The sequence below is a fragment of the Eschrichtius robustus genome, chromosome 19 (assembly GCF_028021215.1).
Source record: "Eschrichtius robustus isolate mEscRob2 chromosome 19, mEscRob2.pri, whole genome shotgun sequence".
In the NCBI taxonomy this organism is placed as follows: Eukaryota; Metazoa; Chordata; class Mammalia; order Artiodactyla; family Eschrichtiidae; genus Eschrichtius; species Eschrichtius robustus.
In genome coordinates this window covers 59,766,484-59,782,932 of record NC_090842.1, presented here as the reverse complement: position 1 = coordinate 59,782,932, position 16,449 = coordinate 59,766,484, and the positions used below count along the sequence as shown (strand labels likewise).

The following is a 16,449-nucleotide window of genomic DNA, read 5'->3' as shown; positions in this document are numbered from 1 at the left end:
TATTTTAAAAAAAATTATGAGCAATAAAAGCAGCATGCACATGAATCAACATGGGAAAGGATCACCACCAATACAGTAATGATGAATGATGGTTACCTTCAGGTGATTTTTTATTTTCTTCTTTATGCTTTTCTTTTTGAATACTTTTTAATGAACAAAAATAAAAGCCCCGGACTTCCCTGGTGGCGCAGTGGTTAAGAATCCACCTGCCAATGCAGGGGACACGGGTTCGAGCCCTGGCCTGGGAAGATCCCACATGCTGCCGAGCAACTAAGCCCGTGCGCCACAACTACTGAGCCTGTGCTCTAGAGCCCGCGAGCCACAACTACTGAAGCTTGTGTGCCTAGAGCCCGTGCTCCGCAACAAGAGAAGCCACCGCAATGAGAAGCCCGCGCACCGCAACAGAGTAGCCCCCACTCGCTGCAACTAGAGAAAGCCTGCGCACAGCAACAAAGACCCAACACAGCCAAAAATAAATAAATAAATAAACTTAAAAAAAAAAAAAAAAGCCCCACAATAAAACTGTAGCAGACTGCTAGTTGTTTCCCAATATTCATCTTTCCCTTTTCACTCAGAAAGAAGACTCTTAAATTTTAACTGGATCCCTTGGTTACCTGGAATAAAGACTACAAAATCCAGCCTTACAGCCAGGTGTGGACACATGGTGAAGTTCTGGCCAATAAAATGTAAAAGCAGTGTGTTTACTGGACTTTGGGGAAGTGTCTTAAAGAGAAAGAGCATCCCTCCTTTATTTCTTCTTCCCTCCTGGAATGTGGACGTGATGGTCTCATCCTCAGCACCCATATTAGGCCATGAGGATAAAGGGCAAAACCTAGCAATGGTGGAACAAAGAGCAGGAAGGAATCTGGGATGCAGAAGACCGCAGAATCCTGGTCTGCCTAGGTCCAGAATAGTACATGAGAGAGGGAAACTTCTATTGTGTTAATTCGGGTCTCTCAGATACATGCAGCTCTGTAATTATTAAATGAGACAAGTACTTATTGATTGCAGGTGTGAAAAGCAATACAGTTGACCCTTGAAGAACAAAGATTTGAAGTGCGTGGGTCCACTTATACGAATCTTTTTCAACAGTAAATACTACAGTACTACACGATCCATGGATGGTTGAATCTGTGGATGTGGAACCAACCAAAGATATGGAGGAATCGTTAGTACAGAGGGCCAACTGTAAGTGATACGTGGATACACAGGGTCGGCCCCCCTCCCATCCCCATGTTGTTCAAGGATCAACTGTATAGCAGAGAAGTTAAGTGCTCAGCCTCTAAGTTGCAATATCTGGATCTGAGGCCCAGCTCTCCTACTTCCCGACTGGGTGACCTCAGGCAAGACTCTTAACCTCTCTAGGCCTCCATTTCCTCAACAGTTAAAATAGGGATAACAGGGCTTCCCTGGTGCCGCAGTGGCTAAGAATCCGCCTGGCAAATGCAGGGGACACGGGTTCGAGCCCTGGTCTGGGAAGATCTCACAGGCCGCGGAGCAACTAAGCCCGTGTGCCATAACTACTGAGCCCGTGCTCTAGAGCCCGTGAGCCACAACTACTGAGCCCATGTGTCACAACTACTGAAGCCCGCGCATCTGGAGCCTGCACTCCACAACAAGAGAAACCACAGCCATGAGAAGCCCGCGCACCGCAACGAAGAGTAGTCCCCGCTCGCCGCAACTAGAGAAAGCCACACACAGCAACAAAGAACCAAAGCAGCCAAAAATAAATAAATGAAAGAAAAAAAATAAGGATAACAACACTTCTTACCTTGTAGGGTTGTCTACAAGCATTAAATGCATTGATATACACACACACACATACATCATCTAGAATGGAGCCTGGTACATACAGTAAGTGTTTTAGAAGTGTTAGCTATTCTTGTTATTTTCCTCATAGGAAAAAGGCATACAAAAAACTTCAGAATGGAAAAACACTACAAGAGAATTCTAGCGTGAGTGGGTGCCTTCCTGCTGAGCCCCAAACCACGCCAAAGGGCAGCATCAGGCACAGGGACTTGCCTCTGCCTGTACAAGCCATGGAGCCCTGGGGTCCGGGGTCTCAGGGGCCACGGCCCAGCTGAGCTATCTGCTGCCTCCCACCGCCCCAGGAGGTCCCTGATGCACACGGCTGGGGAAGGTCTGGAACTGGCGATTCCTGGGGACACCTCCATTTCCAAGGGAGGCTCCCATTTTAGTAAATATGCCAAGGGAGAGTGTGCGAGCAAGGACACCCACAGGCAGCTCTGCCCCGGCTTAGCGTGTGGCCTGCAGGGGGCCCACGCACTGCGGGCTCCTGGGTCTCCGTGTGTAGAGGAGACAAGGCCGACTGGACCGGACTTTCTGTAGGATTCTAGACCCCCAGTTTCGTGAAGAACATCTGCTCACCGTGGGCCCTCCACCCCCGCATCCCAGACCAGGAAGCCCTGACCTAGGACACCAGGGCTGGCCCTCACCTAATGCTTTTCAACTTCGTATCCTCCCTCCCACCCCAAGTAGGCATTCTACATTCACGGGGAAAATTTAAGTGTATGAAAAGACATACGACAACTCTCCCTCCCACCCCGCCCCCACTCCAGGTAACCACTGGTACAGTTGGAGGATGTGCTGAAAACCATGGGCTCTACCCTCTACTCTCAAAAAAGGCCATTCTCATGCAATCTGCTTGATGCTTCAGAGAGTTCACAGGCCCCTGAAAACAAACCTTGAATCCCATCTAAGAACTCCAGATGGAGACGGTCTTCCAGCACGCACTGGGACTGATTCTTGGTGGCGCCTGGTCCTAAGGACGGAAATTAGCCTGCACTGTGGTTGTATTAAAAACGTCTATCTGAAGAAAGCTCCCTTATGTACTGATGTGGAAAGATTTCTAACATATAGTGTTAATGAAAATAAACCAAGGTGTAGAACTGTGTAAAATAGGCTACCTCTTATGTAAAAATGAAGGGAAAGATAAAAATAATCTTTATTCCTAGCTGCTTGAAGCATGAAAAGAAGAAACTGATACATAAGAAAATTCTAAGTCCTTATTGGACACGGAGGTGGGGGGAGGGGAGGGAGTGGCATGGTGAAGAGAAAGGAGGGGCTCCACGGATGAAGAAACCTAGTCCCAGAGAGATCCCCCTGCGCCCTCCCAGCAGCTCCCCAGGGCCTCACTCAGAGGCCAGGCTTCCAGAAGGCAGGCCCTGTGCTCCCGGTGCCTGGAAACAGTCATATGCATCCACGCGTAAAAGGATCACCACCAGCCAGTCTCAAAGGCACAGCCTGTATGACTTCACTTACAGGAGGTACCCAGAGCAGTCAAATTCACAGAAACGGAAGGCAGAATGGTGGTGGCCAGGGGCTGGGGGGAGGAGGGAGAATCGAGGAGTTAGTGTTTCATGGGTACAGAGTTTCAGTTTGGGGAAGATGAAGAAGTTCTGGAGATGGATGGTTTGACGGTTGCACAACAATGTCAATATACTTAATGCCACTGAGTGGTGCACTTAAAGATAGTTAAAATGCTAAATTTTATGTAATGCAGATGTTGTGGCTGAATTGTGTCCCGCCCCCCTCCAAATTCATGTGTTGCAGTTCTAACCCTCAGTATCTCAGTGACTGCATGTGCAGATAGGGCTTTTAAAGAGGTGACTAAGGCTAAGTGAGGTCATTATTTAGGGTGGGCCCTAATCCAGTCTGACTGCTGCCCATATAGGAAGGGGCGATTAGGACACAGACAACACAGAAGAAAGACCATGTGAAGACAGGAAGACGGCCAGCTACAAGCCAAGGAGAGAGGCCTCAGAGGAAACCAGACATCCTGACACCTTAATCTCAGACTTCCAGCCCCCAGAATTATGAGAAAGTAAAAAGGATCTCCAGCAGTACAGTAATGATGGTAATCCTCAGTGATTCTTTCCTTTCCTCTTTTTTTAAAAAATTTGTTTGTTTGTTTGGCTGCGCCACATGGCTTGCGGGATCTTAGTTCCCCGACTAGGGATCGAACCCGTGCCCCCTGCAGTTGAAGCACGGAGTCCTAACCACTGGACTGCCAGAGAATTCCCTCCCTTCCTCTTTGTTTTTCTTACTTGAACTTTTTTCAATGAACAAAACCAAAGCTACATCTGGGGACTTCCCTGGTGGCTCAGTGCTTAAGAATCCGCCTGCCAATGCAGGGGACACGGGTTCGAGCCCTGGTCCGGGAAGATCCCACATGCCGCGGAGCAACTAAGCCCGTGTGCCACAACTACTGAGCCCGCGCCCTAGAGCCCGTGCTCTGCAACAAGAGAAGCCACCGCAATGAGAAGCCCACGCACCGCAAGGAAGGGCAGCCCCCGCTCACCGCAACCAGAGAAAGCCCACGCGCAGCAATGAAGACCCAACGCAGCCAAAAATAAATTAAAAAAAGCTACATCTGCTCACCTGAACAGCACGCCTTTGATGACCTGCCACGCGTTGGGTGCTGGCTGGGGTGGTGGGTTCTGGGGCTGGGTCTCCGCCGGCGGGTCCCTCCCGATGCTGCCATTGCTAGTCACCTGCAGGGACAGAGGCCAGGGTGAGGAGGTAGGATGCATCCTGAGGCGCCAAGGCTGTCGTAGGCACCACCATGTGCCAAGGCCCAGTAAGGGCTGAGCACAGAGAGGGCGCCTGGCCCATCCTGGGGGTCGGGGAGGGGTCCTGGAGGAGGAGACGTCGGAGCTGAGCCCTAAATCATAACCAGTTGGCTGGCGCAGAGGAGGCAATGAGGGAAGCAGCAGGTGCAGACAAGAAGGTGAGAGAGACAGTCTGACTCCGAGGATGGGCCAATGCTCCCCGGGGCTGGAGCCCAGGATGCAAGGAGGTGGCTACTGGGGACAATGTAGAAGGGGTTAGGCAGCAGGTGTCAGATTCTGCAAGGCTTCGGTTTATCTGAAAGGTCCTTCCGTGGGCAAACAATTCTTGACGCCTCCTCTGTGGCCAGCCCTGTGGGGGGCCCATCCCTCCAGGGGCTCTGGATCTAGCAGGTGAGACAGACGCAGAAAAACACCATCAGAGCGTGAGCCACACTACCACGAGCCACACAGAGGTGTGTGAGATGCACACAGCTCAGACCACCCCGTGAGGCCAGAACTAGGAACACCGCCATTTGGCAGCCGAGCAAACGGGGGCTCAGGGAGCCTAAGCCACTTGTCTGGGTCACTCAGGAAGGATGATGGCAGCACGATGACAGGAGTGTGGGCAGGCCAGGGAGTCAGGCAGGGCTTCCCAAAGAAACAATCTTCATTCGGAAACAGAAGCTCAGAAGCAGAGAATTTCAGGATGTCAGGTTGGAAGGGCCCGAGATGGGGAAATTCTTCCTGCCCCTCTCTTTGCACCTGCTGGCTCCCCTGTCCTGCCCTCTTCCCTCCCGCCAGCTGTCCCCTCACCCACCAGCTTTTAAGAGACAGGACCAGGACTGTCATGATGGCTGTTAGGTGGGAGCATTGCCCAGCCCAGGGCTGGCAGAGAGCAGGGGCTCAATAAACACCCGGGGAATCAACAAATGCTCCCTGAAGGGCTTGCCCTGAACACTCAGGCCACCAATCCACCCATTCCTGGGCCTCCCCAGTCCCCCGACTCCTGCCCCAAGCCCGCTCCTCTGCAACGTCTTCTGTCGGCTTCAAATGCCCCCGAGAGTAGGGACAGAGGCTCCCAAAGCCAGATGAGGCTGCCACGAAGCTGAGGCCAGCATTTGTTAAAGGCGTCACTTGTCACTTCCTGTCCCCTTCACCAGCAAGAGCTCTTCCATTTCATCTCCCAAGTGCAGAAGAGCACTGTGGTAAAAGGTGGGGCTCTGGGGTCCGACAGACCTGGGCTGCGGACCGGTCCCGTGGTTCCTGGCTGTGAGATCTTGGGTGTGTCACTTCCCTCTCTGGCTCTTCACCTCTCTGACCCAAGGGCCAGGGTGTGATCATACCAGTACGTTTAGGGCAGAGAAGATTTCCTTTGTGTGTCGATAAAAGTAATTCCCGAGTACCTACTGTGCGCCAGGCCCAGTGCTGGGCAGCAGGATCGGTGGTGGGCACACAGCTCTGGGGTCTGCCCTCCCAGAGCTCAGGGTCTAGAGGGAAAGGCACCAGCAGAACAGTAAACAGGATAATTAACAAAGGTAAACAGGAAGGTGTTCCAGGGGAAACAAGCAGAGGGGGTGACCGGGTGGTTAGGGAGGCCTCCCAAGGAGCTGTCTTTGACATTTGGGTGAAGGGTGTCTAAGGGAGAGAAAAGGTGCAGGCAAAGGTTTGGCCGAGGGGCGGGCGAGGTCGAATAGGCATGGGGCCCCCTTGTTCAGGGCTGGCCTCGCTCCTGGGAGCACTGGGGGGGGGCCAAGCAAGGGTCTGCAGCAGGTCTGAGCTGATTCTGGATCAAGAAAAGGAAGCTTGAAGCCGGGAGAGGATTTGAACCCATGTCTGGCTGGCTCCCAGGTCTGTTCTCTTACCTGTGATGGTTGACAAGCTGGCTGGAAACCCTCCCAGGGAAATGCAAAGGAAAGCCAAATGCAAAGGTGCCACTTCACCAGGATGCCCGTAATCAAAACGATGGACAATCACAAGTGCTGGCGAGGATGTGGAGGAACTGAAAGAGCTGTACACTGCTGGTGGGAGAAATGGAGCTGCTGCTTTGAAAAATACGCAGATACTTAAAAAGCTAAATGTACCCTTGCCATCCGAACCAGCAATCCCACTCCGAGGTCTCTGCCTCCGAGAAACGAGAACTCTGCGTCCACACAAAAGCTTATACGCAAATGTTCATAGCAGTGTTACTTGTAAAGCCAGAAACAACCCAAAAGTCTTTCGATGAAGGACCGGTGATGGATCTGCACGATGGAATACTACTGAGCAATAAAAAGGGACACTGCTGGGGGCAGAGAAAGTGCAAAAAGGAACAAGGGAGTGTTTTGCAGGGACAGGAGTGTTCTCAGACCACACGGTGGGGGTGACCGTACTGCACAACTGCATAAATGTACTGAAAGCCACTGAACTCTACACTGACAACAGGTGAATGTTACGGTATCTAAATTACACTTCAATAAAAAGGTAACTCTCCTGTGGCTCCACTTCCCTCAGAGTACAGGCAAAGTTGTCACCATGGCCTCTGAGGCCTGGCATGATCCTCTGTGCCCATCTGCTCTCACCCCTCTCCCCTCAGTCACCAGTTCCAGCCACATCAGCCTCCCTGCCACTCCCTCATCACACCTGTTCCACCTCAGGGCCTTTGCACTGGCTGTTCTCTTTACCTGAAACGCTTTCCCCCACCATATGGGTGACTCCCTCCCTCATCTCCTTTAGGTCTTTGTTCAAATGTCACCTCCTCAGAAAGCCCTTCCCAGACCACTGTATTTAAATGGCAACCTCCTAGCCACCCCTCACTTCCTATGCTCCTCCCCAGCTTTAGCTCTGCCCATGGCACTTAGCACCATCCAAGCTGCTGTATATTTTTCTTGTTTACCTTGTTCACTGCCCCTGTCTCAACCCCACCCCACAGCCCACTCCCAGCCCTCAACAAATACATGGGCTCCAAGAGGGCAGGGCCTCTGTTTTGTCCATAGCCGTGTCCCAGCATCAGCATGGGCACTAGCACGTAGTGGGGACTCAGCCCACGTTAGCTGAAGCAGTGATTACCAGAGCTGCGGGCCTGCTGTCTGAGTCCCTGCCTGAAGCAGGAGCAGGCTGGCTGGAGCAGGAGACTGCTGAGGGTCTGCGCATGAGCCAGGAGAGGGCCGCGGTGGCTGTGGACACAGCAGTGACTGAGAAGCAGTTCCTGCTCTTGCACCCATGAGCCCACTCTCACACACAATCCCCGGAACACCCGCTAAGGGGCCCAGGAAGCAGCTGAGGCCACGAGACTGGGCCGGGGCCGGGAGGAAGTCAGGGCATCCTGACTGCCTGGATCCACCATGGGAATTCCACCTCAGCCCAGCCTCTGCCTCAAGACCCATTCATTCCGCAAACGCTGAGGGCTTGCTCTGTGCCTGGTCCTGAGCTGGGAAGCGCTGCGCACACAGTGGTGACCAAGACAGTTACTGCTCTGCCCTCCAGGGGCGCCCAGTCCACTGCAGGAGACAGACAGTGACAACCCAGAGTGGGCAGGGCTGGGACAGAGGAGCCCAGGGACTGCTGGAGCCCTGACCCAGTCTGAGAGGGTCCGAGAGGCTTCCTAGGGGAGAGGACACCTGAGACGTACAGGACTAATAAGGATCAGGCAGGTAAAGAGAAACATGTGCAAAGGCTACGAGGTGAAGAGAGAGCGCGAGGCGCACTCCTGGAAATACAAGAGCTTCACAGTGGCTGATGCTCGTCTTGTCCAGTGACTCAAGCAGGGACAATTCTGCCCCCCAGGGGACATTTAGCAACATCTGGAGACACTTTTAGTTGTCACAACTGGGGAAGGATGTGTGTGCTACTGATATCTAGCATGGCCAGGGACGCTGCTAAACATCCTACAATGCACAGGACGGCCCCCTACCACGAAGAATTATCCAACCCCAAATGTCAGTAGTGCTGAGGTTGAGAAATCCTAGCCTAGTCTGAGGAAAAAGGGCAGATCACGCAAAGCCTTGATCTACCAAAGAATTTGTACTTAATCCTGAAAGCAAAGGAATAAGTCTTGAAAGATTTTAAGCAGAAGTGGGACAAGAGGAGATCCTGGGGGGAAGGGGTCCTCTGTAAGCTCAGGGCAATCAGGGCACCCTGAGCCCTAGTCTCCCTGATCACCCCCCGCCCAATAATCAACAGAAACGCAGAGGGGGAAAGACCTTCTTTCAGCGAGACTGGGAAGCCCCTAAAGATAGAGACAAACATTTCCTAGGGCTGCCCCCAGGGCCAGGCCCTGGTTGAAGATGCTGAAAAGATCCAGACCAGGGATGCTGGCTCTGTCACACAAATCTCACCCTAGTGTCCTCCCCAGGTGATATTATTTGCTCCTCCTCTGGGCTCCCTCAGTTTCTGACACGGACTTTTTGTCACCATAAACAAATTCTTTGTTTACACACCAGTCTTCTCTCTCACTCCACTGATGAAGGGACATCGCTGGAGCCATCTTCATGGCCCATCACAGGGCTGGCCCTCCTGTCCAATCCCTCCATTTACCACTGGAGAAATGAAGGGGGAAAGGAACTTTCCAAGGTCACAGACAGTCAGCTTCAGCTTCGTTTTCCCCTCCCAACCTGCACTCTTCTCTCCTGTGCTGCCTCCCACGTTTCAGTGACATCCCAGTGGGTGGGTCGACAGCACCTCGCTGTCACTCCATCGATTCCCTAAACATCTGAAGGGTGGCTGCCTGAACTAGTATGTTCTGCAGCCTCAGTTTAGTTCAAGTGGCAATGGGTCAGAAGTTATCAGTACCAGGACGAATTCCCGCATAGGACTAGTTTATGCTGAAAATAAACCCATCTCAGTCCCGACCACCTTGCTTCAGCAATGGCTGGTAAGTTCTACAGGGAATGGATCCCAGATCTAACCTGGGTGACCTTCTGTAAGCGCCTTTGTCTGTTCCTTGGATTCCTGACTATACAATGGGTCTGTCAGCCTCCACAGCGCGTGCCCTTTTCCACGATGATTACCTGACTTCCCCAGAGTTAGAAAACTCCCAATTAATCAATCATTGCCCACACCTAGAGCACCCCGTGAACGTCAGCCCATTCTAGGAACTGTCCTGGAGCCTGGAATCGCGGAGTCGAGAACCCAGGGCGCCTGGGTACAAGTCTGCGCCCCTCCGCGCCACTGTGTCCTCAGCTCGAGCAACGAGCCTGGTGGCCGCCCGGCGCGAGCATGCAGGGGACCCGGCGCGCAACAGGGCCCCGCTCCCCTCACTGTCCAGCCTCCCGGGCTGCCCGGCCCCACCTGGGCCCGGTATTCAAGGTCCCTATGGGCAAGGAGCCCCCAATGCACAGGATTCCGTGAAAAGAGGCAGGACACGCCCCGTGGGAGGCCCCCCGGGTGGGGAAGAGCCCCTCAGGCCCCTCTCGGCCTCCGTACCTGACCGGAGCTGCCTCCCCCGGCCGCCACTACGGCGCTGCCGGACCCGTCCGCCTCCTGCGCGGCCGCCATCTTCCCGCTCCGGGTCCCCGCCCCCGCCGCCAGCCCCGCCCCGTCCCCGACGGCTCCAGCGCGATCGCGCGAGATTTCACGCTTTGCCCGACCTGCCGGCCACCGTAACCCGCAAGAGCGCCTCAGCCACGCCTCTCAGGAGCCGCTTCAGTCTATGAAAGGACCAAGCAGGCCACCGTACTCTCCGTCCCGTCGCAGCCTGTTTGTTTTCACCTAGTAGACACACTGCATGCCCCGAACTCCCAGGGCTTTCTTGGCCAACATGTACGCTTCCCACAGCCTCCGTTCTTTTTGCCCCCACGAATAACCCGTTTTTTCCAGTTATATGAGCCTCCTGGGTCATCCTGTCCACTTTGCCCCGCCTATTCTTTAAGTTCCAAGTTCTTGAGCTTTCCCGGCCACCGTAACGCTTCGAGGCGCTCCACTTGAACCACGCCCCTCCTGCGTTAAAGGAACCTTCCTGGCCTCCGCACCCAAGATTCTAGAGGGCAGGGTCTTTGGTCGGTGGCCTCGCTTTCAGACCCCTCTTCCTAACGCAGCCCTTTCCTCCGACAAGTCTCCCTAGGTTATAGTTCTGTGCATTTAGTTACTATTTCAGTGTTCTTACGCCACCACACTTCCAAATCGGACCTTGTCAGCCCCTCCCTAAGTTTTCGCGCCGCCTAGTTTAATGCGCATGCGCGTTCCCTTCGCGGTCCGCTTTCTAGTAAACCTCGCAGCTGCGGACTCGGCTTCAAGGACTCTAAGAACTCCGTACTTTTTCATTAGCTATCTTCCTGCAGCTCCGGGCTTGGACACGCGTTGAGAGACCCTTGGCCCGGAGAAGGAATTATAGAGGCCCAGAGAGGACAGAAGACTCAGCGGCTTTTAAACCTTCACCAATGAGTTGGGTGGAAGTCTGACCTGGGTTCAGACCCTGGTTGTGCTACTGACCGACTAAATGATCCCGGACAAGTGACTTATCTCTTTGGGCTTCATTTCCTTCCTCGTTTATAAACTAGGCATTATAATGGTACCCGCTATTCCTCTCCGCCTTTGCCCCGCCGGGTTATTGGGAAGACCCAGTGAAATCAGGAATATAAAGCACCTGGCCCGGGTCCTCAGTGTGGGGCTTAGTAAGTGATCAGTATCACGCACTGTTATTATGAACTTTGCATATTATCTGAAAAGGAGAGCAGGCTTTGCATAGAGATATTTTAATTATTTATTTATCATTTCACTGTCTATTGATAATCCTCCACTTTCCTCGCGGTCTCAGCTCAATAGTATTATCCCTCCTCCCTGGCCCCCAGACTGGGCGGGGCACCGCCTCCCAGTCCTAGATCCCTGGACTCCCCACCCCCTCCCTGCCCACTTTGTGTCATCACTGACAGAGATAGGTGTGTCTCCAGCACTGTCCCAGGGCACGATTGCCTAGTGAAAGGATGAAACTTTTGAGTGGGGAAGGTGAATGAATTACCTCTGTGAACCAACAAAAGGACAAGAAGAAACCTTGGAAAACTTCTTGGGAGTTCCCTGGTGGCGCAGTGGTTAAGAATCCGCCTGCCAGTGCAGGGGACACAGGCTCGAGCCCTGGTCCAGGAAGATCCCAAGTGCTGCGGAGCAACTAAGCCCGCGTGCCGCAACTACTGAGCCTGTGCTCTAGAACCCGCGAACTACAACTACTGAAGCCCGCGCACCTAGAGCCGGTGCTCTGCAGCAAGAGAAGCCACCGCAGTGAGAAGCCCGCGCACCACAACGAAGAAAGCCCTCGCACAGCAACGAAGACCCAACGCAGCCAAATAAATAAATTAATTAATTAAAAAAAAAAAAGAAAACTTCTTGCCCGGTCCCCTTCTCTTACAGACAACAATGATAGTAATAACGATTCTGTGAAATTGTACACCCAGTCTTCAAGTCTAGGGATGGAATGAACATACTGATGAAGTCCCCCGGAAGATGGGCAGATTGAGATTTTTGTGGGCTTCTTTTTTAAAAGTACAAAATTACATGTACACATATAAATAGAGAACCACAGAAAGCCCAGGCAGGTGAGGGGCTTTGAAGCCTCATCTCCGGTTTCATTGTTACCCCATCTCTGCTCTCAGCTCTAGGTCCCCCAACGTCCTCTCTCATATACCGCAGAGTCCTGATCTGTTGGAACACAAGAGGCTCTTAGCTAGACTGTGACCTCAGACGGGGCCCTTGTAAAGCCCTCCCCCATGTCTGCTGAGCGACCAAGTAAATTCTTCCATTCCTACTAACTGTTAAGTGAATCACAGGCCAGACCCACACTGCGCTCCACTAGGGGACGCCCAACACCAACCAGAGGCTGGGATTTCAGGTTCTAAGGGGGCTGGGGACCTGAACTTCTGGGTCTTGAGGAGAATGGATTGGGGGTCCTGAGTTCTGGGGGAGGAGAAGTCTGGGGGCCTGGACTCCTGGGGTCCTGAAGGGAGTGGGACTGGGGTGGGAGCCTGAGAAAGGAAGGCGGAGTCTGGGAGGTACACCAGGATTGGTTGGAAGCAGAACTGGCCTGGGCAGTGGTTTGGTTTGGCTTGAGTCTGTGGGAAACAAGTGGACAGAGCAGGGATTGTTCCTCCAGGGTTCCCCCCTCCCCATCGCCCATTGGGCTTGGCAGCCTCAGCTCTTCCCAGGCCCTGGGGACTTGGGGGCATTTCCCACAACCCTTCCCCAAGGCCCCTGTTTTCTGCTAGACTCACAGCTGCCCAGCCCCAGGACCTGGGAAAACTGCCCCAAGAGTGCTGAAAAGGCTGGCTGGAAGTTAATGCGAAGTCTATTAGGAGAATACAGGCCCTGCATCCTCAGAGGCCAATAGCCCCACCCATAGGACTTGGCAGCCCAGAACCACTCTCTACTCCCTCCAGATGCAGGAGTCCAGGCCCTTAGCCCCTCTACCCATGTGCCCCAGCACTGTCCTCTCTCAGACTGCAGGGCCTCTGCTCTTATTTTACACCCTGTGCTTTTGGCCTGTAATCCCCCACTGCCCAGATACCCTCTTCCATCGGCTCAGACCTGGGAGCCAAGAGAGTACTCCCCTCCCCCTACTTTCCATCAACAGTAGTCCTTACCACACTGCATTGTAACGCATGCCCTGTGACCAGCCCAGCTGGGTCCTCTAGAGGGCTCTCCCCGCGCCCCAATCCAAGGTGGCTGCCCCCAGACCTTGAACTCCTCACTTCCTCTCCTTTTCTTCATTGCCCGTGTTGCTGTCTGAAGTTATCTTCTCCATGGGGTCCTCTTGTCCATCCTCTGCCTTCCACCCCCTCAGCCTCTCTATTTGTGGCTCAGGATAGACCAGAGCTCCTGGCCCTGAGTAGGAGCTCAGGAAGTGTTATTACTATTGTTAATAAGAAGAGAACAGCTAAAAAGCATACCACAAAAAGGTAATCAATAAAACCATGTGACGGACTTCCCTGGTGGCGCAGTGGTTGGGAATCCGCCTGCCAATGCAGGGGACACGGATTCAAGCCCTGGTCCAGGAAGATCCCACATGCTGCGGAGCAGCTAAGCCCGTGCACCACAGCTGCTGAGCCTGCGCTCTAGGGCCCACAAGCCACAACTACTGAGCCTGCGTGCCACAACTACTGAAGCCTGCACACCTAGAGCCTGTGCTCCGCAGTGAAGAGTAGCCCCCGCTCACCACAACTAGAGAAAGCCCGCGCACAACGAAGACCCAACGCAGGCAAAAGTAAATTAATTAAAACAAACAAACAAAAAACGTGTGAAACTGGGTCAGGACCCAATCAGTACATTTTTGCGGGGGCCACGTGAGGGCAGGACTGTCTGTCTTTTCCCTGCTGTGTCTCCAGCACCTGGTTGTGTCTCAATAAATACATGTGGGACAAACGTATAGGAACTGGCACAGCGTTTACAGTTCTGTCCTCTCGGGTCCCAGCCAACCTGGGCGCTGCCTTGCCACGCTCAGCAATGACTCATGGGCACCGCTCTCCCCTCTACCCCAGGGCCACTGGACACCTCACTGCGATGGCATATTCAAAGTGTCAGCCCAGGACCTGGACATGGCCAGAGTCCACTGCAGATTAGCTATGTCCATTTATCATTTTACAAATGAGAAAGCCGGGAGTTCCCTGGCAGTCCAGTGGTTAAGACTCTGTGCTTCCACTGCAGGGGGCACGGGTTCGATCCCTGGTCAGGGAACTAAGATCCTGCACGCATGCCACATAGTGTGGCCAAAAAAAAAAAAGAAGGGAAAGCCAGACCTTGGTGAAGGTCAGTCTCCAATTATTGTTGTTATGATTATTCATTATTATTATTCACCTCTTTATTCCCATTGACCAGGTGAGGGCGATATACATAGAATAGACGCTCAATAAATGTTGGCTGGACAACATCAGCTCCTCCATCTTGGCCCTTGAGGTCTCAGAAAAGCAACCACATCCAAAAGAATAAACTTGGCTTTTTTTTTTTTTTTTTATTGATAAGAAGTCAGGCTAGAGTTGGGAGCAGGATGCTGAGAGGTGCTAGGCAGTGGGGGTGGGGTATAGATCAGGGGACCCAAGGGGTTGCTGGGGTCTGGACTCCCCCCGAGATTTGGGGGCCCAGCTGTTAATGGTCTCCCTTCAGCAGAGAAATGACCTGGTCAGTAAAAATCCCTGCATAGGTGGTCATAGCTGCCGTGCTTTTGCTGTATATGTCCCTGGGGAGAAAGGACAGAAGGGCTGAGGAGGAGGGGCTGGGGGCTGGGACTCCTGGGTCTGAGGGAGGAGGGGCTGGGGCCCAGAATCATGTGTCCCGTGGGAAAATGTGGCTAGAACCCAAACTCCTGGATCCCTAAGTAGGACAGGGCTGGCATCTCAGAATTCTGGGTTCTACTGGGACTGGGGGCTGGGAGCTGAGACATCTGGGCCTTGAGATACCAGGTCCAGGTTTGAACCTGGACTCCTGAGTCTGAGGGAGAAGGGGCTGGGGGCTGGGAGTCCCTGTTCCTGGGGTGGGGGTGGGAGGCGGGTGATACCTGATTTTCTCATCCATGGCGGGCAAGTATGTCTTCTTGTACAGCTTCTGGGCAGCTGCCTTGGCTACATCCCAATAACCTAAGAGTGATTCCTGCACCTTGGTGAGCAGGGCAGGCCTGGCAGTCTCTTCTTCCTGGGGCACATGGATGCCCTGGACCTCTGCAGGAGGAGAGTGAGTTAGGGGAGCTGAGGGGCCTGCAGCAGGGGGGGGGAAATGAGGCGGGGAAGGAGAGGAGTGGGCAGGGGCAGGGTCAGACAAGAATTGGGCTGGGAAGATGCTTGGGGCTCATCCCCCTCCTCATAGCCCCTCCTCTCCTACTGACCACACTCACCGAATCCCAACACCAGGAAGATGAGAAACAGAGCCAGGAAGTATCGGGTGCCCATGGTGTCAGGAGACCTGGAACGCTGAGGAGGGTGTGGGACGGGGCCACGGGAGGTGTCTAATCCTAGGGTCCCCTGCGCTCAGGGATACCAGCCTGGGAACCCCCTCCCCCTCTCCCCCCACCTGAGTCAAACCCCTAATGGCTTGACTTGGGCCTCACTTCCTAACATTCTATGATGCTACCCCAGATTGCTGATTGTAACATTGTAATTTTTTTTTTTTTTTTTTTTTTTTGGCAGCCCTGTGCTCTTGCAGGATCTTAGTTCCCCGACCAGGAATTGAAACCCGGCTGCAGAAGTGAAAGCGCCGAGTCCTAACCACTGGACTGGCAGGGAATACTCTAAATTCCATGGTTCTATCACTGGAATCTAATATCTTGACTCTGGCAGTTTCTGCTTTAACGATCTTGGCCACCTCCTGCTGTCCCCCACCCGCCATGTCCCTCTCTTACCGGACTCTGGCAGGCTGTCCTCACCAGCTCCAAACAGGCAGAGAAAGGCTTTATAGGTCTCGCGATCCACCCCGTCACAGCCACCACCCCGACCTCAACGCCTAGGCCAAAGTCCTGGCCAACAGAACTGCTGGGGGGGGTGGGTGTGGGCCGAGAGGGCAGTGACATCCCTGAGGTCAAGCCACAGGGAGCCTCCACTCTGAAGATTCACCGCTGAGAGAGACAGGCTGGGTGGGGAGCTGTGGAGGTGATGGGGGCTCTGGGTGCCCGCCAGGCATGAGGCCTGGGGTCTCCATCCCGTGGGAGGTGAACGCAGAGGGCTGAAGGAGGGGCCGCTGGGGGGGTCTTGTTAACCCTGCCTGGTCTCCAGCCTTCACCCTCCACCCCGAACTGAGAAGCCTGAAGTCTTCCGCGCCGCCCACAAGCCTGCAGTGGTGGGTCTCAGCACTGGGGCAGCAGGGTCATATCTCCCCCCACCGGCCCCCACCCCCACTGTCGCTCCCCTGCCACGTGTCACTTCGTGTTGTCACTTCCTCTACTCCTTAACCTCCGGGGGGCGGGGGGGGGGGCGGATGGGGCGGGGTTATCGCT

General features: G+C 53.8%; 2 protein-coding genes across 3 annotated transcripts in view; both read right to left on the bottom strand.

The window, feature by feature from the left end:
* CLPTM1 (CLPTM1 regulator of GABA type A receptor forward trafficking) overlaps window positions 1-10,059 on the bottom strand; it is a 29,494-nt gene extending 19,435 nt beyond the window's left edge. Inside the window, exons 1-2 of the mRNA XM_068527625.1 lie at window positions 9,972-10,059; window positions 4,402-4,514 (exon numbers count right to left, since the gene is read on the bottom strand). Coding sequence (XP_068383726.1) covers window positions 4,402-4,514; window positions 9,972-10,043 — 185 coding nt within the window. The 5' untranslated portion in view covers window positions 10,044-10,059. The remainder of the gene's footprint in view (window positions 1-4,401; window positions 4,515-9,971) is intronic.
* A 4,420-nt stretch (window positions 10,060-14,479) lies between these two features.
* Window positions 14,480-16,309, bottom strand: APOC2 (apolipoprotein C2). Of its 2 annotated transcripts, none has more exons than XM_068527686.1 (4): window positions 15,859-16,309; window positions 15,355-15,430; window positions 15,022-15,181; window positions 14,480-14,703 (listed from the first exon to the last, which is right to left on the bottom strand). In XM_068527686.1, exons 1-4 carry the CDS (start codon window positions 16,024-16,026, stop codon window positions 14,613-14,615), a joined length of 495 nt encoding a protein of 164 aa, XP_068383787.1. In that variant the 5' UTR covers window positions 16,027-16,309; the 3' UTR covers window positions 14,480-14,612. The 2 variants fall into 2 exon arrangements, with proteins under 2 accessions (XP_068383787.1, XP_068383788.1); XM_068527687.1 differs by having other exon boundaries at window positions 15,355-15,422; window positions 15,859-15,891.
* Between the last annotated feature and the right edge of the window lie 140 nt (window positions 16,310-16,449).

Coding starts and splice junctions, on each gene's coding strand:
- APOC2 (XM_068527686.1), bottom strand. CDS start 16,026: ATGTCACTGCCCTCTCGGCCCACACCCACCCCCCCCAGCAGTTCTGTT. Junction 15,182..15,354: donor CTTCCTGGTGTTGGGATTCG/GTGAGTGTGGTC, acceptor CTCCTCCTGCAG/AGGTCCAGGGCATCCATGTG. Junction 14,704..15,021: donor GCCATGGATGAGAAAATCAG/GTATCACCCGCC, acceptor CTTTCTCCCCAG/GGACATATACAGCAAAAGCA.